Source organism: Coloeus monedula (assembly GCF_965178545.1).
Source record: "Coloeus monedula genome assembly, chromosome: W".
NCBI lineage: Eukaryota > Metazoa > Chordata > Aves > Passeriformes > Corvidae > Coloeus > Coloeus monedula.
In genome coordinates, this window is record NC_138821.1 from 21,422,824 (window position 1) to 21,446,081 (window position 23,258).

Consider the following 23,258-nt stretch of genomic DNA (forward strand, 5'->3'; position numbering starts at 1 on the left):
CGCAGACTGAGCAGGGGGTTAAAAAACCCAAACGGAACAAAAGAAAGCTGTCCTTTGCGTGATCACCAGGAAAAGCATTATCCCAATTAAAAAACATAATCTAACTTACTATTCTATATTATAAGACAAACTTTTGTTTGTACCGTATTTCAAAGACTATTTAGTAGAACTAGAAAAGGCTAACAATGATGACTAGAAGTAAAGCTTCCACTTAAGGAGGAGTAGGCTAAGATTTACTAGTCCAGGAACTGATTGAGGGGCGGTTTTGCTAGAGGTATGTATCCGTGTCTTGGTTTGAAAGACAGGTGTCTGCTAAGGAAGGCAGAAGCCTCCCTTGGAATGGCAGATGCAACCCCCTTCCCTCCGAGTTATTATAATTTTGAAATCAAGGGGTTTTTAGGCAAAGATGTGGGAAATAGGAATAACAGTTCTTTACTGTTATATATCTATATGTGTATAACCAGTCAAACAAACAACAATAACTATGGTACTAACAGCAAACAATCACAAACCCAGTCCCAGCCTTCTCGGCTGTCAGGCCCTTTCCCCTTGGGTACAGTTCCGCTCGCAGCCGGCAGGGGCCCTGGCGGCTCCCGGTGAGCAGGGCAGGTGCGCTGGTTCCCCCGCGGCTGCAGGGGGCGCTCCGGAGCGAGCTCGGGGAGCACGCGGCACCGGTGGCCTGGGATCCCGGGAAGGGATGGAACAAAGAAGCTTCACAAACCCCTGGGCAGCCGATCCTGGTGTCCGGCCAGATCCTCGGGAACAGCAGGCTGGAATGGCAGGCTGGAATGGCAGGGACAAGCACAAATCCCGAGTGGCAGACGCAATGTATCCAAACGGGGAACCCCCCAGAGGTCTAGGCAGGCAGGGTGAGCAGGGCTACAACGTAGCGAAGGCTCGAAGCAACGGCGGGGCAGGGGGACCACGGCCCGGCTCCAAGCGGGGCGGGGAAGGCGGGCTTTGGGATCCCAGGGCTTCTCCAGCAGAAGGAAAAGCAGCCAAAGAAAACAGCCTCCCTCTCTTTCGGAATGCCAGAGACGGACTGACTAAACACCCAGGTGAAACAAAAAAAGGAAGCCAGCTCTTTTGTTTTTCCTAAGTACCCAGCCATTTGTTCCCCTAGCAACATGTATGAGGGAAATTCCTTTAACAGAAAAAAAACCAGGAGAGCTCCTAAAACCCCAACAATCCGCTTTGCAAGAAGGTGGATAGGGAGTAATAAACTTACTACCCTGTTATATACAAGGAGATGCTGAATTAAATCAAGAGTAGGTTTAAGCATTTTTTTAATTTGGGACACAAATTGTGGAACATGCTGCTACAAGATACTTTGAAGGCCAACGGATTTCAGACTGGTTTAGAAAGGTATTCAACAAATTCATGTCACTTATTAAAAATGATGGTTTCAAGGGTTGCAATCCCTGGCTCAGGTTATTCTCAAGTTGCTAAATGCTGGAAGCCAGGCAGGATTTAGCAGTGTGAGGATCAACCTTTGCTTGCCTTATTCTTTCCCTTTGTATAAGAAAATAGCCACCTAGCCTGATAGGAGTAAATGGATCTTTGTGTGATTCTTTATGAAGCTTCTATATATTGCTGTCATGCTGTGAAGGAGTGGTTAAAATCTGGAACAGAGCTTTGAACCCTGCCTCTGTATCACAGTGTACTTTGTTGTTTTGCCCAAAGAGAGCATGCAGGGCTATTACTTTTAAAATTGTAATTTAAATTCTAGCTAATTAATACAGTGATACATTTTTTGGGCTTATTTTCATAAGCAGGATGTGAATTGAAACAAGTTTCCTTTTAGATTAGAAAACTACCTTAAATTTGTCTTTGCCTGATGGCTAGTAGGACAGATCTTTCAAGGATCTAGGTTAGTCCAGCTCAGGTGACACACTTGCTAAGCACCCTATTGTGACAAAAGGACCCAATTCTATTTTGAAAATTTTATCTTTATTTTTTCCTAACAACTTTGATTATCTTCTGAGATCAATTATTTCTTGTTATTTCCAGTGAATGGTCAATAAATCAACACTCTCAAGTATGTCTTACTCATTTACTTACTTTCAATCCAAAGACTTTAACACTGCTCTCTTTTAGTCTACTGGCCTAGACCTCAACTGAAAATTCTCAAATTAGCTTTGATTTTCTCCAGTGTATTTCTATGGCAGGGTGGATATGTTCTGCATTGTACCTGTAGTTGTATCAATAAACTGTTAAGGCTGGGGAGCCAATTGGAACACTTGTCACAAAAATTCCTTAACTGGCCCATGCCAACTGAGGAGAGAGGCTAGGATGCAAAGTATAGAATTATAAGAGTAAATATTTATTCATGCACATGAGGTGTCCCGGCCAAATTGGGGCACCCCGAATGTGGTTTTACACGGGGTTCTTAGACCCTTCAAGCATTCAGGTAGAACATGATTTGACTAATCACTAACACCCACACTACTGATTACTAATCATAGGAAAGCTTTGCAAAGCAACTATATTTCTGCAGTGTTCTTGCTGGTTGTCTATTGATCCAGACATCCCTGGAGTCAGTCTTGCTATAGTTACTTATCTATGATGCCAGACAACTCTGGGAGGGTTTCAAAGACACGTCAGAGGGGCTAGGATGCACTGGTGTTATCTCGGTTGTCCAGGGGTATCCTTTATCCTTCATGAGACAGCTCTGAGCTTTCAAGAAGCAAAGTCCTTATTTCCAGGGCTGAGCTGTCCTTTAGTTTGTTTTACTTGAGCATGAACAATACCAAAGTCTCCAGTAAAATTCCACTACCTTATTACAGCACAGTGTATAATGTGATCTAATATATATATATAAACAAAGTTAATGTACTTTCATACTATAAAAACTGATTGATATAATAGTTAGGAAAGGGAATTTTCATAGCACACCCTATATCTTCCTTCCTATCTGAACAGCGAAGCTTGCTTTCAGAGGAAACTAGTATGTTGGAGTAGATGGTGCCCACCAGATCCTGTCCTAATACATACTCAGGACATATAGATGACATTTAGACCTATATGTGTAATCACAGTAGTATTTAAGAGGCTTGCAAGGTAAAGATAATAATTATTGACATACCTGCTTTTTTCTCAAGATATGTGCTTACTTGAACTTGAATTAATGCTTTTACCTAGGTAGATGAAAATGTCTGTACATGGGGGGAAAATGGTCTGCATACTACTTAAATTTGAAATGTTATTATATAATGAACAAGTTAGTTTTGTTGTATCTGTGTGTGTTTTATTGTTTGTTTGGGATTTTTTTTAACAGAAAATATAATGGTCATATTGAAAACAAGCCCCTAACCATTCCAAAAGACATTGATCTTCATCTGGAAACAAAGTCTGTGACTGAAAGGGACACTATAGGTAAGAATAGATACAAACAACAGCATATTATATCAAATATATCCTGATGTTGCAATAAATACTGGAATATTTTTTCAATAGATAATGAAAGAATAACAGTACAACTGATTATAAAGAATGTGAGAAAGAAAAATTTAGGCCTAAATATCTTTTGTTGTTCCATGGGTGACATCTTAATAGCAGTATTAGAAAAATAAGTAGATGAAATCCAGCATAAAGCACATCTACTTCTGCAATAGGCATCCCTAGCAATATGAGACAACACCAAAAGGATCACATCACTCACTGTCTTTGAAACAGATGTAAAAATAGCTTTGTACAAGAAAATGGTAACTGGCAGATGTTGAAACATACTTTCTGCTCTTCTAAAATAGGAAATGCACTGTAGCACTGAAACCTAGTTCTTTCACTCACACCTCTGAAATTTTGAAGTAAAATATTTAGAAACCAAAAGTAACACTGCAGAAATGCACAGCATTTGTTTGAAAGTTGAGGCTTTTTTAAGAAATAGTAATTTTTGACTCCTTAAACACAACCAATTTTTCTGTTCGTGGTGGGCTGACCTTGGCTGGATGCCAGGTACCCACCAAAGCTACTCTATCCCTCCCCTCCTCAGCTGGACAGGGGAGAGAAAGTATAACAAAAGGCTCATGGGTCAAGATAAGAACAGGGAAAGATTACTCACCAATTGCCATCATGGGCAAAACAGACTTGACTTGGAGAAATTAATCGGATTTGTTACCAATCAAATCAGAGTAGGATAATGACAAATAAAACTAAATCTTAAAAACACCTTCCCCCTATACCTCCCTTCCTCCTGGGCTTAAATTTATTCCTGATTCTTTCCCTCCTCCTTCCCAGTGGCACAGGGGGACAGGGAATGGGGGTTGCAGTCAGTTCATTACACGTTTCTGCTGCTGCTTCCTCCTCAGGGGCAGGACTCCTCACACTCTTCTCCTGCTCCAGCGTGGGGCCCCTTCCACAGGAGAAAGTCCTCCATGAATTTCTTCAGTGTGGGTCCCTTCCATAGGGTGCAGTCATTCAGGAACGGACTGCTCCAGCATAGGTACCCTGCAGGGTCACAAGTGCAATGCTCCAGTGGGGATTCCTCTTTCCACGGGTCTACAGGTCCTGCCACAAATCTGCTTCAGCATGGACTACCCATGGGGTCACAGCCTCCTCTCAGGAATCCACCTGCTCCAGCACGGGTCTCCTCCATGGACTCAGCTCTGGTGCCTGGAGCACCTCCTGCCCCTCCTTCTCCACCGACCTTGGTGTCTGCAGAGTTGTTCCTCTCACATATTCTCACTCTTCTCTGGCTGAAATGGTTTCTGTGCAATAGCTTTTTCCCTTCTTTAATATGTTATCACAGAGGTGGTACTGCCATTGCTGACTGGATTGGCCTTGGTCGGTGTTGGGTCCATCTTGGAGCTGGCTGACATTGGCTCTATTTGTGTGGTGGTGCATCCTGCCTGTAGCCCCCTCGCTACCAAAACCTGGCCACACAAACCCAATAGAACATGTGATACATATTCTCCTCCTAGCCACATTTTATAGGCATTCATTGTGTGCATAAATATAGAGAGAGAGACAGAAAGCAAGCAAGCAAACATAATGCTGAGCAGGAGATGTTGCAGCTTAAATTATCCAGGACAGTGATGAAAAGACCTGTAACGGAAATGCACAGCTTTTTAAAACTGGCATGTAAGCAAAGCATTCGCAATTCTTAATTAGTGTAATTTGCTTCAAGCAATATTTATGGGTCTCCCCAAGAATAAAACTAGCATCAGTTTATAGATACTGAAACAGTGTAGGGTTTATTTATCCTAAAAAGGTTATATATGTAAATATATGTTAACTCTAACCAAATAGGTATTTCAAAATAAATCTTAGACTTTCATTGAAATACCTGAGTTCAACCAATTTCACATTTTTGACAACAGATACCTTGTAGTCAAAAGACAGATGCTCAGTAATATTCTGTGATTTTTTAACTTCGTTGATGTAGGATGGTGTTTGACAAGGTGTGGTGGGCTGACCTTGGCTAGCCCCAGGTGCCCACCAAGCCACTCTGTCATTCCCCTCCTCAGCTTGTCACCAAAACCCAGGAAATAAACTCTCCAACCCATCTGTTAGGTTAGAAAGTCAACATTACTTTCTTCAGCGCTGAGGTACATGGGAATTGCTCCACCTATCATGTACATCAGTGTAGCGGGTTGAGTTCGAAACCGGGCAGAAAACACCAATTAAATGTAGTGGTTTTGGTTCAAAATATTCATTACTTACTTGTTTTCCTTCTGTGAGATAAGAATTAGGAGAAAAGCAAAGCAGGCACAAACCTTAAACAGTTGCAGTACAATGAAAGAGTTTTATTACTAATAGAATTAAAAGTAAAGAGACAATAACAAAACAAAATCAAAGCAAATCCCCCCCCCCCCCCCCCCCTCCAGCCAGCACTTCTCTCCTTTTACCTAGCTCACACAAGGGATAACAGAACATGGGATGTTAGTCAGCGTTCCAGTTCTTGAAAAGTCTCTCTCTTATGCTTAAGGGAAAAAAGGGTTTTTCCTTCAGTTGCACGTGGTTCCCAAACTGCCACTAACAGCAGATCCGCCCGGAAACAAACAATCTGCTGTGTGTAGAACATCTCTCCCATGAAAAATCTCACAGTTCTTTCACACTGCAAAACATGGGCCATCACATGGGGTTATTCATCTTTTTAAGGATAAGTTCTTTTGGCCTGCACACAAAGGCTCTTCTTCGCCACAAGTCTCTAACAGCCTCTTACTACTATATAGCCTGGCATTGGCATTCTTCACAATCTTCACAGGCACACGAAGACACTCCATCCCCCCATGTTCTTCAAATGGATTAAAGAGACAAACAGTTTGTGGTATTACAGTTTCTTACCACGGCATGCAAGAAGGTTTCTTTTAAGCTGCGCGCCAGAATCGTGGCACCGCCCTCTTTTCTCCCAGTCGCCATTTCCAGCTCCGTCCCACATGGCTCACTTCTCTTTCTCTCTGACTCTGACGCCGCCATGCTGAAGGGTGTTTTTGTTCGGGCTTTACGGTGGGGAAAGCCTCGCTCCCTTTGTGCTGCTGGCTGCGTGGTGTCTTCTTCAGTTCAGCACGAAGTGTGCTGGCTGCAGACAGGATGCTCTGCCGGCTCCCGCTGACTCCGCCGGCTCCGCATGGAGAGGAGAGGGACCCGCCGGTCCCCAGAAGCCGCGCTGGGTGGGTTTAGCTGTGAGCAGTCCATGGCTGGTTTTAGCTGCCTGTGGCTCTGAGGCAGTCCCCCCCCCCCAGCCACCCAGGGTCCGTGCCACAGCGTTGGGAGAGGGGGAAAGGGGCAGTGGCCCCGGCCCGGCCCGGCGGGGCCGGGAGGCTCCGGAGCCCCCACCTCCCAGCAGGCGAGCTCCGACCAAAAGGAGAAGTCCCGCCTTTCTGTGCGGTTTAAATATGTAAATTGTGAGAAGCGTAATTGGTCTTAAAGACTGTCCATCAACTCAGGGTCAACCCAATACAATCAGTTATCAAAATTTTTAACTATTTATACATTTTAGCAAACAAAGGAATTAGTGTCCATTGGATACAAGTTACATAGTTCTCTTATTAATTAGTACTCTCTCTTCTATTGGTTAATGATTTCTCACTTCTGATGCTCGTTAGTACATATTTTCAGTCTTTTCATTATCTTTTTCCCAGATAGGGAGATTTTCAGTACAGTTGCTGAATTGTCTTTGTTAGTTTCTTCTTTATCTCTGGTTTCTGCAAAATGTCCTTGTAGTCTATAAAGTCTGCATTCCTGGTGTCCAGTTCTCAGCAATATCGCTCTCTCCCAGGCTTTGTTAACTTCCTCCGCCAGGTCTGAGAGCACTGAAGCATGTCAAGCTCTAAACTTTAATTTGTTTTTCTAACACATGGACATCACCCAGAGCTTGCCTGTCAGCCACTATGTGTTTCACGGATTAAATCTCCCCTCTTGTTGATTTGGTCCCAACATTTTCCCCTACTGCTGCATAGACTTCTTTTTAAAGAAATACAACTTGTTCAGTAACAAGCTGAACAGGGGAGAGAAAAAAACTAATGAAAGGCTTATGGGTCGAGATAAGGACAGGGAGACATCACTCAGCAATTACCATCATGGGCAAAATAGACTCGACTTGAGGAAATTAATTGTATTTATTGCCAATCAAAACAGAGTAGGATAATGAGAAATAAACCCAAATTTTAAAACACCTTCCCCCCCACTCCTTCCCTTCTTCCTGGGCTCAATTTTGTCTGTCTTGGAGCTGGCTGGCACTGGTTCTGTCAAACATGTGGGAAGCATCTAGCAGCTTCTCAGGGAAGCCACCCCTGTAGCTCCCCCCATACCAAATCCTTGTCACACAAACCCAATGCAGAGGAGCAGACTGCACTTCATTGTCAAGAATTGTTCTTTGCAGTTCCTAGCATCTATGGGAGAAAGAAAAACTCTCTTTTTAAATCACCCAACCTGCATGGAACATAGCATGTTCCCCAGAATGTTTAGGATGGTGTTTACACAATGAGTTACTGGTATACAAGAGATGTTATCAAAATCTTGAAGAATAAACCATCAATGTTTTAAGTTTGATTTTTTTAAAGAAAAAGAGGAAGCAATTCTATGTAGTACATTACATGATTGTCAATGAGCTTTTAGTCTTAAACAGAGAATCAAACTTCTTATCTAGAATTGTAGCTAGACTTCAGTGGATAACTATTTTTTTAATCTTGATTTTGAGATCTAAATTAGCCATGATTTTTTAAGTTAGCAGGTTAATGCATAAAAGCTGAGATGATAAAATACTAAAACCCTGTAACCTTATAAATTGCTGAGTGATAATCCAGTATCAGGTAACAGAGGTGAAGTTCAGGTTAAAACAAGAGGTTGCTGAGTGAAAAAACAATTGTCTCTTAACCTGGATAATCTGGATCTAGACTGATCTAGACCTCAATTATTTGAAAATAATCTTTAATTGTCACCCCTTTTGGTATATGTTGGTAATTGCCTTAAAAATATAATTGTAATTTTAAAGATTTGCAAACTTGTATTTTTCAGCATTGCATTATTTTCCTGAATATCAGTGGCTGGTGGATTTCACTGTTGCAGCTACAGTTGTGTATGTGGTGACTGAAGCTTATTGCAGTATCATGAAGCCCTCACAAGAAATGAATATCAGTGTAGTATGGTGTCTGCTTGTCTTGGCCTTTGCAGTGTATCCTTTACTGTTTTTTAAAATCATTCTATCTGTTCCAAATAGTTTATATCATTCTTAAATTCATATAAATCCCTGTATTGTTGGTTTTCAGAATAAATAAATATGTATTTATCATTGCCTTTGCTTAAGTCTTTACTAGGAAGACCAGCCTTTGGGAATCCCAGGCAGAAGAGACCAGAAGGAAAGCCTGGAGCAAGGAAGCTGTACCCTTGGTGGAAGAGGATCAGGTCAATGAATACTTGAACAAACTGGACATACGTAAGTCCATGGGCCCTGATGGGATGCACCCACGACTGCTGAGGGAGCTGGCAGTTGTCATTGCTAGGTCACTCGATTATCTTTGATCGAACATGGTGGTTGGGAGAACTGGCCTAAGACTGAAAGAAAGCAAATGTCACTCCTATCTTTGAGAAGGGCAAGAAGGAGGACCCAGGGAACAATAGGCTGCTAAGCCTCACCTCAGCCTCTGTGAAAGTGATGGAATAACTAATCCTGGAAACCATTTCTAGGCACATGAAGGACAAGAAAATCACCAGGACTAGTCAGCATGGCTTCACCAAGGGCACTGGATATTGTCTACCTGGACTTCAGGGAGGCTTTCAACCCTGTCTCCTATAAGATCCTCATAGACCAGCTATTGATGTGTGAGCAGGAGAAGCAAAAAGTGAGGTGGACTGAAAACTGGTTGAATGGCCGGGCCCAGAGGATGGTGATCAATAGCAGCGCAGTCTAGTTGGAAGTCAGTGACTAGCAGTGTACCCCAGGAGTCAATGCTGGATCCAGTCCTGTTCATCTTCATTAATGGTCTGGATGATGGGGCAGAGTGTACCCCCAGCCAGTTTGCTGATGACACCTGTACTGGGTCTGGCTGAGATGAGTTCATTTTACTCATCCCCAAACTGGGAGGAGTGGCTGATACACCAAGGGGTCATGCTGCTATCCAGAGGGACCTGAACAAGCTGCAGAATTGGGCTGACAGGAACCTCATGAAGTTCAACAAGGGGAAGTGACAAGTCCTGCACCTGAAGGGGGGATAATCCCATGCACCAGTACACATGATGGGGGCCACCTAGTTGCAAAGCAGCTTAGCAGAAAAGGACCTGGGGGCCCTGGTAAGCACTAAGTTGAACATGAGCCAGCAATGTGCCCATGCTGCAAAGACAGAGAATGGCATCCTGGGCTGCATTAGACAAAGTATTGCCAACATGTCAAGGGAGGTGATCCTTCTACATTATTTTTTCAGTGCTGGTGAGGCCACACCTGGAATCTTGTGTCCAGTTCTGGGCCCCCCAGTGCAAGAGAGGCCTGGCCATACTGGAGAAAGTCCAGAGAAGGGCCACAGAGATGATGAAGGGTCTGGAGCATCTCTCAGGAGGAAGCACTGAGACAGATGTGACTGTTTGAGCAAGACAGGAGAAGGGTCAGGGAGAGGGGGGGAATCTCATCAATGTATATAAATATCTGAAGGGAGCGTTGTCCACAAAAATCGGATTTGTTACCCCATGTGCGACAAGCCAATAATTACACACTCGAGAGAGACACTGATTATTTATTTCCGAGTTGTGCAAGCCTGGGTGCCTGGTGGAATTCCACAAATCAAGCACACCAACTATCAAAGCTTTTTACTATTTATATATTTTAGCAAACAAGGGAATTAGTGTTCATTGGCTACAAGTTACATAGTTCTCTTATTAATTAGTATTCTCTCTTCTATTGGTTAATGATTCTTTTGCTTCTCATGCTAATTAGTCTGCATGCTCAGTCTTTTTCTTCTTTTGGGTCAGTGGGTTTCTTGAGTCAGTGGTCTGTGAGTCAGTGGTCATGGTCTCCCCCTGCTGGAATTGCCTTTTATCCAGTTGGAGCTGATTTCAGCACAGTTGCTGAGTTGGCTTTATTAGTTTCTTCCTTGTCTTGGGAGTTCTGCCAGATGTCCCATAAACTCTGAATTCTTTGTTTCCATTATCAGTAGGCATCCTTCTTCCCAAGCTTTGTTAAACATCCCCCTAGGTATGAGATCATTGAAGCATGTCCAGCCCTAAACTTGAACAAGGCAATTCTACTAACAAGTAATTTGTTTTTCTAGCACCTGAACATCACTTAGAGCTTGTTAGCTGCTCTCTGTTTCATGAATTAAATCTCCCTACTTGTTGATTAGGCTTGAAAGTATACAAAGCTCAAACATCAAAGAACATCCTTTATTAAGAAAATTTTGCATATTCCACATTTTGCAACAGAAGGGTACAAAGAAAAGGGAGCCAGATTCTTTTCTGTGGTGCCCAGTGACAGGACAAGAAGCAACGGGCACAAAGTGAAATACAAGAGGTTCTGTCTGAACATCAGGAAGCACTGTTTTACTGTGAGGGTGATTGAGGGAGATGAAGCAGAGCCTGTCCTTTCTAGAGCCTCTACATGATGACAGTGATGCTATTTGCTCTATCAAGGCTTGAGTCTTCTCCCATATCTCAACCAGTAATGAGCCCAGTTCCCGTGAATACTGTGACTCAAGCTGTTGTATCCGCTCCATGCACCACTGAAGAACTTCCACAGCATCTCGTGCAGATGCACCTGCACTGGCTTGGGGACCAAACATCTTCACCCAGTATTCCCAGTGGGGAAGATCTCTCCAAGCTAAGCATCAGGGCAGGCCCAAGACCAGAGGCAACACCATAGGATTTTAAAGTTCTAGTAGAAAATAGTCAGAGAGGCTAAGCTCTGCCTGCTTGCCAGTTCTATTAGCTCTCCTGATAACACACCAAGGACAGCCATAGACATTTTACAAAACACTGTCCTTTGTTTGAATAGCCATGTAACCCTGACATCTTGCTTTTTCCTTGAAGTGAATTAGCAATGGCAAGATGTTCTGACATGCTTTATTTTCTCCTGCATATAATTGATATATGTATACACAGATATTACAGCTGGTAGTGGGGTCCGAGGCTGTGACCCAGGAAGAGATGACCGGTCCAGGGAGATGGTCCCGAAAGGAATTGCCTTCCCGGGGTCCGGTGTCTTCCTCTCAGCTGCTGGCAGAGGAGCCCTTGCAGAAGCTGTCAGCTCTTTAGTGATATCAGCTCATGATTCCAGCTCAGCTCTGCAGGGCAGCCTCTAGGCCAAACCAGACCAGAGAGAGAGATGAGAAGGCCCGTGTGGCTGGTTCCGCACGAAGGTAGCTTTATTGTGGGCGAAGGGAAGGCCAGTGACGAGCTTTCTCCCTACAGAGGTGAATTGGTCTTCTTTTATAGGGATACAGGGGATCAGCAAGGGGACCAATGGATTACAGAGGGTCTGGGATAGACCAATGGGGTACAGAACGATCTGCATAGGGTCTCCCAAAGGATTGGGGGTCTACTTTTCCTCACCATGACTCAAAAGTAGTCACCTTTCCAGGGAGTCCTGCTGGGCGATTGCGAAATCTTTTATCTCAGCAGACATCCCTCCAGGGCAGTGGCTGGGCATATCCCACAACTCCCCCTTCTGTATTTATTAAAAAGGCATTCCCAGCAGCCTTTCTGCAGCAACGTAGGAGGCAAGAGAACATAAGTAACACAGTAATAATTACAATGAATACCCACAGAGCTCCCTTAATCAAAGATGCAATCCATCCTGTTATTCCCCATCGTCCAAAAAGTCATTGTCTACTTTTAGGTCATCAAGGCTGTGGTGAGGACAGCATCAACGTAGATACATTTCATCTTTGGGCAGGGATGGGGCTTCTGAGAGGGAATACAAGCAAGATTTTGTTAGCTTTGTGGTGAGAGGGGAGGTTTTGGGGTTTAGGGAAGTTTGACAAGGGTTGAGGGAAGGGGATGTTCTGGGGTAACAAGGGGTGATAACATATAAACTAGGGATCAGTTTTTCCAGGCTGTGTCTGGCCTACGGCTTGACTTTTTGCTGTAGCTTCTTGTTCAGCTTTCTGTTTCGTCTGCTGCCGTGTGGTGGGACGATCTTTTTCCTGGTTGGTGGGCATCCGGCGACGTTTTCGTCTCCATGCCGAGCTGGTCTGGTTTTGTGGAGGTCCTGTATTTGTCTCAGGAGAGTTCTTGGTGTTTGTAGGAGCAGTGTTTGTAGGGCCTAGGTATGGTTTAATGCTTTTTCCTGGGAACCACTTTGGGCCAGATGGTAGCTGGACACAGGCGTAGCCTCTCCCCCAGGTAATCAATTGGAAAGGCCCGGAGACCTGGTGTGTTTCAGGGTCCTTCACTAGCACTGGTGGCTTCTCCGTGAGCTTAGCTTGGGTTGAATTTGAGAAGTGGCGGAGTATTGGGGGGTCAGGCTCTGATGATGTACCATTTAGGAAGTTAATGACATAGAGAGCCTTACAGAGTCTTTCAACAGGAGACAAGATTTCTGTTTCTCTCCGTTGCTGGTTGAGGACTCTTTTGAGGGTTTGGTGGGTCCTTTCTACGCTGGATTGTCCTGTGGGATTGCTAGGTATGCCTGTCTTGTGTTTTATTCCCCATTGGTTGAAGAAATCTTTTAACTTGTGAGAGGTGTAGGCAGGCCCATTATCTGTTTTGATTTCTTCAGGGACTCCCAGGGTGGCGAAGGCAAGGAGAAAATGCTTGATGACGTAGATGGCACTTTCTCCTGCATGGGCTGACGCAAACACTGCCCCAGAAAATGTGTCAACTGACACGTGCACGTATTTGGATCTCCCAAAGGATGGGAAGTGGGTTACATCAGTTTGCCATAATTGGCAGCTGTTCAGACCACGGGGGTTGACTCCGGTACCCATAGATGGTATTTGGTAGTTCTGGCAGTTCGGGCAGGTTGCAATGATCACTTTTGCTTGATCTTTTGAAAGCTTGAACATTCTGACGAGTGCAGGAATGTTTTGGTGAAAAAATGCATGTGACAACTTTGCCTGGGCAAAGATGTCAGGGACGTTTGCAGTCTCTGCTGGCATGGCCAGTGCATCTGCTCTCCTGTTCCCTTCAGCAATGGGACCAGGGAGGTCAGTGTGTGACCTCACATGCATAATGTAGTAAGGCTGTTTTCTGTGCGAGATTAAATGGATTAATGTAGAAACCAATTGGTATAATTTTTGGTTGGAGACCTCCTTTAGAAAAGCATGTTCAGCCCTCATAGCTATGCCAGCGACATAAGCCGAATCTGTGACCAAATTAAAAGGTTCATCTTTAAACTTCTCAAAGGCTCTGACAACAGCTGCTAATTCAGCAATCTGTGGAGATCCCTCTACTATTTGGATATCAGATTCCCATTTCTGGGTATTGGGTTGTCTCCATGTCATGACAGACCGATGTGACGAACCATCAGTAAGGACGGTCAGAGCTTTAAGAGGTTTTCTACTTTGGATTAATTTTGGAATCAATTTAAAAGCTGCTTCACGGTAGAAAAGTCTATGTTTTGGCATGTGAACGGAAATTTGGCCTGTGTAGCTATCTAGGGATAACTGGAGGCTCTCATTGGTCCGGAGAAACAGCCTCAGATCTTCAGTGGTCAATGGCAAGTATATGCATGTGAACTCACACCCGGCAAGAGAGCGGAGATGAGTTCTGGCCTTTTTTATTAAATGTGCCATTACTTCTTGGAAGGTGGTTAATCTCTTTGTAGGTTGATGGCTTGTGAAGATCCATTCAAGTATCAGCAAAGGGTCTCTGAGTTTAGGGTCCCATTGGAAGATCAGTCCGTGGAAACAGGGAGCTTTACCCAAAACTGCAAACTGGAGAGGCAGGCTGGGTTCAACGTGATGGGCTTGGCGTGAAGACAGGGCTTCTTGAACTTTAGTGATGGTATCTCGGGCTTCAGGTGTGAGGACGCATGGAGAGTTCAAGTCTTTGCCGCCGTGGAGGAGGTTGAAGAGGGGATCAAGGTCTTCATTTGTGACTCCCATTAGGGGGTGTATCCAATTTATGGATCCACACAGGCTGTGTAAGTCCCTTAGGGTTTTAGGGTCCTTTTTGATGGCGAGTTGCTGGGGTACGATGGTTCTCTCACGGATCTGGAGGCCGAGGTAAGTCCATGGGCTGGAGTGCTGCACTTTGTCTTCACGAATCTCAAACCCTGCTTCTTCTATGGTTTCAATTGTCTTTTTAAGAGTTCTGTCCGTTTTTTCTGATGCACAGATTAGTATGACATCCATATAGTGGTAAATGATTGCTTCTGGAAACAGGCTCCTGATGGGGGATAGAATGTGGGCGACGTACCACTGGCAGATGGTCGGGCTGTTCTTCATGCCTTGTGGGAGGACGAGCCAATGGTATCTTCTGAGTGGGGCTTTATTGTTAAGAGAGGGGATGGAGAAGGCGAACCGTGGTGCATCCTGGGGATGGAGCGGGATGTTAAAGAAACAGTCTTTAATGTCTATGATGGCCAGCAGCCAGTCTCGGGGCAGCATTGATGGTGATGGCAGGCCGGGTTGGAGGGGGCCCATGTCTTCAATGACCTCATTGATCTTTCTTAGGTCATGGAGGCTTTTTCAGTACAAAGACAGGGGAATTCCAAGGACTTGTAGTCTCAGTGATATGACCTTTGGCAAGTTGCTCCTCCACCAGGGCTTCCAGCGCGCTGAATTTTTCTTTATCAAGGGGCCACTGCCTTGTCCATTTTGGGTTGTCAGTCTTCCAGGTGAGCGGGGGAGTAGATGGCAGCACGCGTTTCTCAGTGGCCCCAGTCAGAAATCCTTGCTGGGAATGGTAAGAGTGGCACCCCACTGGGATAGAAGGTCTCTGCCCCATAAGGTGATGGGGGCTCTTACCACGAATGGTCGGGTGGTTGCTATCTTGCCCTCAGGTCCTTCAATGACAACATTTTGTTTACTCCTCATGGATACTGCAACTCCACCAATCCCGGAGATCATACCTGCCACTGGCTCCAGTTCCCAATTCCCTGGCCACTCGGAGCGGGCGATGATGGTCACGTCTGCTCCGATGTCCAGCATCCCTGGACGGTAGACCCTCTCTCCTTTACAGAACAAGCTGCACTCGATGGTCGGTTTGTTTGAGCCCACAATCTCTATCCACATTGCTGTAGGATTGAGGGGAAGCTGTTCTGGGCGGTTCTGTGGAAGTAAAAAAGCTTGAGCAATCGGTGTTCCCTGTGGGAGAAAGAAAGGTGTGTCCGTGCAGCAAAGCTGGACAAGAATCTCTTGTCCAGGGTGCACTGTTTGTATCTCAGGTAATACAAAGAGTTGTTCTGGACCATGGAGGGTATCGCTTAGGATAAGAATGTCCCATGGGCCGTCATGTGGTCCATACTTTCCTGTGGGAATACGATAAAAACGCTTGTCAACAAAGTTAAATGGCAGTGATGTTACCAGTTGGCGTCTCGTTCTGATCGGTAGTGTTCCGTGTGTTGGATCCTTCTCATGTGTTCTGGGATCGCCTGGGATGATGGTGCTGGGCGAGGTCCAGCTGTCTGCTCTCGGTGGTCCGATGTGGAGTTCACAGCCAGGGTGGGGTAGTATGGCCTTTGATTTGTTGTCTGGGCGCGGGGCCTTGACACCGCACTCCGATAAAAGTTTTTTGGACGCTGCTGGTGCTGTTGCTGTCTCTGGTGCCTTTGGTAGGTGGCACAATGGTCCTGGATGGGTGACCTTTGTGGGCAGTCCTTTATAAAGTGTCCAAGTTCACCACAATAGAAACAGCGGGCATTCTCCTTAGAGACTGCTGCAGCAAATGCACCGGAAACTCCCTCTGTGATGCCCTTTACAACTGCTTGGATCATTGTGTTCTCTGTGGATGTGTGTCTAGTACAGGTCTCTATCATTTGTTCTATTGTGGGTTCTGTGTCCATGGGTAGGGCCCTCAAGATATTCTTACATTGTTCGTTAGCATTTACCATGGCAAGTTTACCCAAAAGTTCTTTTCGTCCATCCGGACTTTCTATCTGTTTTTGTAAGCTAGCTTTCAAACGATCAACAAACTGAAAGAAGCTTTCATTTGCTGACTGCTTGATGTTAGAGAAATATTGTGTAGGAACAGAATCATCAGGGGTGAGAAACAGCGATGTCTTAGCTGCAATAGCTATGTCTTGTAATGCTACTTCAGGTAAGGTTGTAGCTTGATCTAAGGGTTTTTGGAGGTCACCTTCTCCAGCCAGTTGTTCTATTGTCCAATCTGTCTGATTTGCGTCTTTAGCATAAGTGTCAGACAGTGTTTTTATGTTGGGTGGAGTCGCGGGAGAGAAGCACTCAAGGCATGATGTTCAGCAAGTCTCGTTTATTATCATAAACTACACTTACTTATAGTACTACTAATTAGCTCATACATATTGCAAAAGCTGAGCTCCTTATTGGTTGGAGCTATTCTGTGGGATCTGCAAACATGGTGGTCTTATCTTCCTCTTCCATATGGTTTCTCTCTGCTTACTTATCTGAATGCACATTCTGTTATCTATGCAACCTCTTGCTCAAGGACTCAGTGTCTGCATCTTCACTAAACCTGCTGTGTCATCATGACCCTTGCTTTTTAGCCATTCTTCAGAAAGACTCTCAACACTTCCCCTGTTTTCTTTTTGCATGATCATAGTCATATTGACTGACTTCAAAATTAAATTTTTTTTACACATGACATTATACAGCTAAGCATAAGTAAACCAAGCAAAACAATTATTAGCAACAGCATTAAAGATTTAATCACACTTTTCATCCATCCTTCTAAGCCCATCCACTCTGTAAGTCCTTCTAATCTGAAAAATCCGGAGTCTTTCTTTATTTTTTGGGAGTGTTCAATCAAATTCTTAATTTCGGCATGGATGGACTTAGAATGATCCTCAAGATCCATACAGCACATTCCTTCAAAGTCTTCACAGCCATGGCCGTGGGCTAAGAGTAGAAAATCTATAGCTGCTCTATTCTGAAGCAGGGCGTGTTGGACTGAACTCAGATCTTCTGCAAGTTCAGACAACACTCGGCTGGTACCGTTTGCCTGTTTAACTACCCAACATGCCAGTTTTTCTAAGTGACGATGGGCTCGTGCCGCAGCTGCACCAGGAACAAAAAGGGAGGTAAAAAGCACTTCTGATTTGCTCCATAGCGTGAGGTCATCCTGACATTCAGGTGTTATAGTTTCTGTTAAAGACCTCTGCCATCGTGTTCGGTGTGTAGCATTAGGATGGTGCTGTGGAAGTGCAAGACTCAGTTGGCCAAAGGTACAGGGCCCACCTACAGGCCTGGATGGAATACCTGACCAGGCACGATTCCCACAAATTAGGAAAAACCCTCTGGGTAACTTTCGAGGGAAAAACGTTCCAGGGGCTGCAAGAGATCGATTTCTCACGGTAACGTTGCACCATTCTAAATCCCACTGTGAAGCATTGCCAATAGGATAAATCAAGGTGGGGTTGGATTCATTCAGTCGACAGCCATTAAGGCTGCCCTCTTGGCATAAATTACATGAACTATTAATATAAATACAGGCTGTAGTGTTAAGAGAATCAACTAGTTCTATCTCTTGTGGCTCAGGGCCCACCGGGAGTTTATCATCCCAGCTATCATACTTCAGTAGGCCAGCGGTAATATTCATTGTGGATTTTAATGGTCTAATAATTTTGAACTGGTTCTGGGTCTCGATTACGAAGTTACGCCATGTATTATCTGTTAGTGGTACTCCAACTAAGCATGTCAAAAATGGGGTACTGGGTGTGGCTAAGGAGGCACAGAATGTTGTGGTGTTCAATTCACGTGCCAAGGAGACCCAGATATTATCTCTAGGGTCAAACACCTTAGGAGGATAGGAAAGGGGGTGACCCATTACTGAGCCTGCGATTAGCAGCACGATGCTTAAACCGCCGGCAAACATGATCCCACTTTCTTGGGTCAACTTGCCACTGAATGGGGACCCCGATATTTGGTTGGCATGAGGATTGCAAAACTACAGAGTAGCTATCGGCTAAGATCTTTTTTGCTAAATGCTGTACTGACCACGTTAATTCTCTTAGCCGCAGATCTTCAAGATTTTCAACTAATTGCAAACTGTCAATGATATTTTTGCCTGTGAGTTGTACTAATGCTCCTTGAGCTGTCTCACGGTGCCAGTGAAAACTGCAAGACTGACACCAAAACCCTTCTGATAGATGTCGCTGGTGGACCCACCACTGTAAATTACAGCCTCCGCAAAGCAATCTTACCCACGCCTTATGATTATTACAATTACATGCAAAGCAAGCAGATTGGCAAAAGCGCAAAAAGTGTCTCTGCAAATGTGGGAGGAGATAAGTTCTCAATTTTTTCCTCTGAGTCCACAAGGAAGGTGACGTGAAACTGCTGCTCAATTTCCCATAGGATTTGCGAGATCTTCTTCTGTATTCTTATCTTCTTCCTCAGTTGTGGACTGCTCATTTAGGACAGCAGGCTTAGTCCATTTGGCCGGAACCCATAGGGGACGTTTTAGTTGTAATAACAGATCAAAAAGTCGCTGGTTTTTCACTTCCTTGATGACAGCGTCCTCGATTCTAGAAACAATTCCTACAACATAAAGAGAGTCTGAAATGACATTGAGGGGTTCCGAAAAATGAAGGGCGGCCCACAGTACTGCTACAAGTTCTAAGGTTTGTAATGTATCAGTAGGGGTAGCTGCGATCTTATGGTGGCACCATTGTTGATTATAGTGCCAAACAACGGCAGCTGTCCTGGTTCTGCGTCTGGCATCAGTAAAAACTGTCAGAGCATCAGGGATAGGCCCTCGGTGCTGCAACGGTTTGGATATCCAGGTCCAGCTTCCCAACCAGTTGAGTAATTTTGGAGCTAATGGGCCAGTGTGAACTTCTGCTCCAGAAGAGAGCAATGCTTCAGTGAGCTGCGAGGAGTTGAGTAGGTACCAGTCTAAGGTAGGTTTTTCCATGGGGAGGTAGATAACTGCAGGTTCAAGGCCACTAATTTCCCAGGTGCGTAGACGTCCTTTCTTTAAAAGAGTTGCTAAATTTTCAATCTTTGGAGTAACTGTTTTTCTTTGCTGCAAGGGGGGCGAAATCCATTCTAGAACGGAGATGTCCCCCGTTTTCTTTTGCTGAGTAATGGCTCCTAAGAGATGTTCTCCGCTGTTCCAGACAGTTAAGGATAAGGGGGTGTCGGGGTCTAGACGGTCAACAAAGCCTCTGGAGATACAGGATGTAATTTGCTGCAAGACTTTAGACTGTTGCGGCGTAAGCGTCACAGGAGTACATGGGTCTGTGCCCTTTAGCAAAGGACGTAGCTGTTCCAATAGCATGTTGGGAATTCCTGTAATGGGTTTAAGCCATTGTAGGTCTCTTAGAAGTTTTTGGGCCTCATTTAGGTTTGAAATAGATGCTTGAATATGTAACTTCTGAGGTTTTATTCTCTGAGCGGTAATAGTCCATCCTAGATATTTCCATGGAGCAGAAACTTGTATTTTGTTGGGTGCCACAACAAGGGACCAGGCAGCCAAGGAGGCAACAATAATTTGCATCTGGGCAGGGGTGAAGGGATCCCTTTGAGCAAAGAGAATGTCATCCATGTAGTGATAAATAATGGCATCAGGCATCTGTCTCCGTAAGGGTTGCAAGGCAGCATCAACATACAGTTGGCACAAAGTAGGTGAGTTTTTCATCCCTTGCGGCAATACAGTCCATTCAAATCGTCTAGCTGGTTCTCCTTTATTCAGGGCAGGTAAGGTAAAGGCGAAGCGCTTGGTGTCATCTGGATGTAATGGAATAGTCAAATTCCTGCGGCTGTACATTCGCGACGAATATGACCGGGTGTCCCACAGCAATAACACTTCATGCGGCCACCTGGAGCTGGGCGGGGACGTGCTGCTGCCGCTTGGAGAGGAGCAAGGGCTGCCATAACCTGATTTTGAGAGCTAATAGCCTGTTCTTTAAGCCCTTCACCTAATTTTGCTAAGGCTTGTGCTAAGAATAGTTGCGAGCCAGTGGGCATGGTCGCAGCTTTCTCTAAAAGTTGCTGGACAGTCCAATCCCCTGGGGTGGAAGTAATAAGGGCACGAGTGGCTTGGTTACCATTTTGTAGGAGACATTGTTTTAATAATGGGTCGTGCATGTGCTCTTGCACCCCGGCTTTTGAAATGGCTTCCATAACTTTGTCAACAAAAGAGCCTAAAGATTCCTCTCTGCCTTGCTTAATGGTCATATACATAGGAATTCCACCCGGGGCTCGAACTTTGTCCATGGCTCTCTTAGCAACTGCCATGGCCTCCTGCAATTTAGCAGGGCCTAGTGCAGCCTGAGCCTCAACCCTCATATGTTGACCCTGTCCTAGTAACTCATCAACCGTAATGTCAGCCAAGGGGTCCCCCTGGGGTCTGTTAAGATCTGCGCTCACAGCTGCTTCTTCTCTCCAGCGAGCGTCAAAGAGTAATCGCTGGTGCGGGGTGTACGTTAATTTAGTGATGCCTTTAATGTCAGCAGGAAGGAGAGTAAAGGCATTAAAAATATAATCAAGCATCTGTTTTACGGGCTCGCTCGTAACACCGTAATTCCCCACCGTTGCTCGTAGCTGAGCTAACAGCTTCCAGTCGAGGTTAGTAACTTGCGCAATATTGCCTCCCTGTGGATTAGGAACAAACAGAACAGGGAAAGCCAAGCTTTCCTGGGCAGCCGCTAGCATCTCTGCATCGCCCTTATGCAAACCGTCACGAGCGAGAGCTGCCCACAGCTCTCTATGACCCTTGGCCATGGCCTCCGCGAGGTCAGAATCTGCCCCAGGGACAGGCTCATGGCTTAGGAAAGGGTTTTGCGAACGAGAGCGATCCGGAGGAACAGACAGCTGCGGCTGCCGCGGCTGCTGCGAGGGGGACGGGGGCGGGGACTGCAGGGGAGGATCAGGGGGCGCAGAGGGTGAGTGTGAAGCCGGGCCAGAGGCAAATGCCTCAGGTGGAACCTCGACTGTAGCAAAGGTGGGGGGGTTAGGGGCAGCGGAGTAAAGGGAAGCAGCAGAATCGTAATTACGGTTTTTATCATGGGCTGCCTTAATTTTTTCTGCTGCCCTTTTCTCTGCTTGTACCATTAAAAGTTCATTATAGACAACTCTACATAGTTTAGCCATCTTTTTAGCTGGCTTATCGTCATCTAAGACAAGATCCCAGAGTTTGTCACTATACGCGCGCCACTGACTTAATTCATGAATGGAGTGGGGGTCAGCGAAAAAACCGTAAGAGCGCGCATGCGTTAAAAGAGCGGGGAGGTCTTTATCAAGATCAATCCCTTTAAAATTACGCTTAAGCAAAAAAGCCTTAAAAAGTTCCTGTGCTGCTTGCCTTTCCATACTTACGACGGTACCGTTGCTAGCCCCTCCAGGCTTCGGCAGCACGTATCGGCGAGCCCGCCTGTGCGGTCACTCGGGCGCGGAGGCAATCGCTGCAGTATACGTGACCTCTTTCGCCGTCCGTCTAGCTGCGGGACCCGACCCCAACGCAACTCCCCCATCGCATAAGGCAAGGGCAACTTCTCCTGTTCGGGTGCCAGATGTCGGGTGGAGTCGCGGGAGACAAGCACTCAAGGCATGATGTTCAGCAAGTCTCGTTTATTATCATAAACTACACTTACTTATAGTACTACTAATTAGCTCATACATATTGCAAAAGCTGAGCTCCTTATTGGTTGGAGCTATTCCGTGGGATCTGCAAACACAGTGGTCTTATCTTCCTCTTCCATATGGTTTCTCTCTGCTTACTTATCTGAATGCACATTCTGTTATCTATGCAACCTCTTGCTCAAGGACTCAGTGTCTGCATCTTCACTAAACCTGCTGTGTCATCATGACCCTTGCTTTTTAGCCATTCTTCAGAAAGACTGTCAACATTTTTAAATGTCTTTTCCAATGCCTTTCCCATAACATATATTCGGCAGGGGAAAGGATGCAGTTAATAATGTTTTTAATATCATGTGGTACTAATGTATAGGCAGAGAAAGTGGCTTCCAATAAGTTTCTAAAGAAATGTGACCCTCTCCCATGGTCTTTTGCTGCCTTGCTAAGCTCTTTGATTTCTTTGTATGGGATAGGTTCCCATGTTTTTGTAGATGGACCACCCCTCCTCCCTCTCCCTATAATGACTGGAAAAGCTGAAATTTTCTGAGCCAACTCCCAATCCCCCTCCCGGTTTGCTTCCCTGCGTGTCTGTGCCCATCGGTCTTCAGATTCAGAGTCAGAGCTGCTGCTACTGTCATCTGAACAGGAGGGATAGGCCGTGGCAGGGCAGGGCTGGGATACAGGGGGCGTAGCACGGCGTTTTTGAAATGCCGGCTCTGCTTTACCCAGGGCAGGGATGGCGGGGGGTCCGGGGTGCTTTGAAGGGTGGGAAGGGGTCCTGTTATGGCAGCATGTGGGTGGAGAGGTTGTACAGCAGCAGGTCGTTTGGGGGGGGGTCGGGTTACAGGTAGTTCTGGTTTCGCAATTCCATGTGGAGTCGGGGTGGGCGAAAGGAGGGTGGGGGGGGGCAGTAGACTCTAGCGCAGCAGCGGGGGGAATGGGGATTGCGCAAGAACCCGTGGTAGGGGGAGGGGGGGGGTGCAGGGAGAGGGGGAACATCAGCACGGATTGCGCAAGATGCAGCTGGGAGGGGGGAGAGCGGGTGTGCCGGCGCCTGCCAGGGTGGCAGAGCCATTTGCGGTGGGGGAAGGGGGGAGGGAGATTCCATTCTATGGGCGATAGCCTGAGGCAGTGCCGCGGATAGCTGCATTCTGCCAGCGGCGAGAGGGGCAGACG

The 23,258-nt window shown here is 45.6% G+C and overlaps 1 protein-coding gene across 1 annotated transcript in view; it reads left to right on the forward strand.

The window, feature by feature from the left end:
• LOC309584566 (transmembrane protein 161B-like) overlaps window positions 1-23,258 on the forward strand; it is a gene marked incomplete at its 3' end in the record, with an annotated part of 152,036 nt that overhangs the window by 81,053 nt on the left and 47,725 nt on the right. The window contains exons 4-5 of the mRNA XM_082300648.1: window positions 3,278-3,375; window positions 8,458-8,614. Coding sequence (XP_082156774.1) covers window positions 3,278-3,375; window positions 8,458-8,614 — 255 coding nt within the window. The remainder of the gene's footprint in view (window positions 1-3,277; window positions 3,376-8,457; window positions 8,615-23,258) is intronic.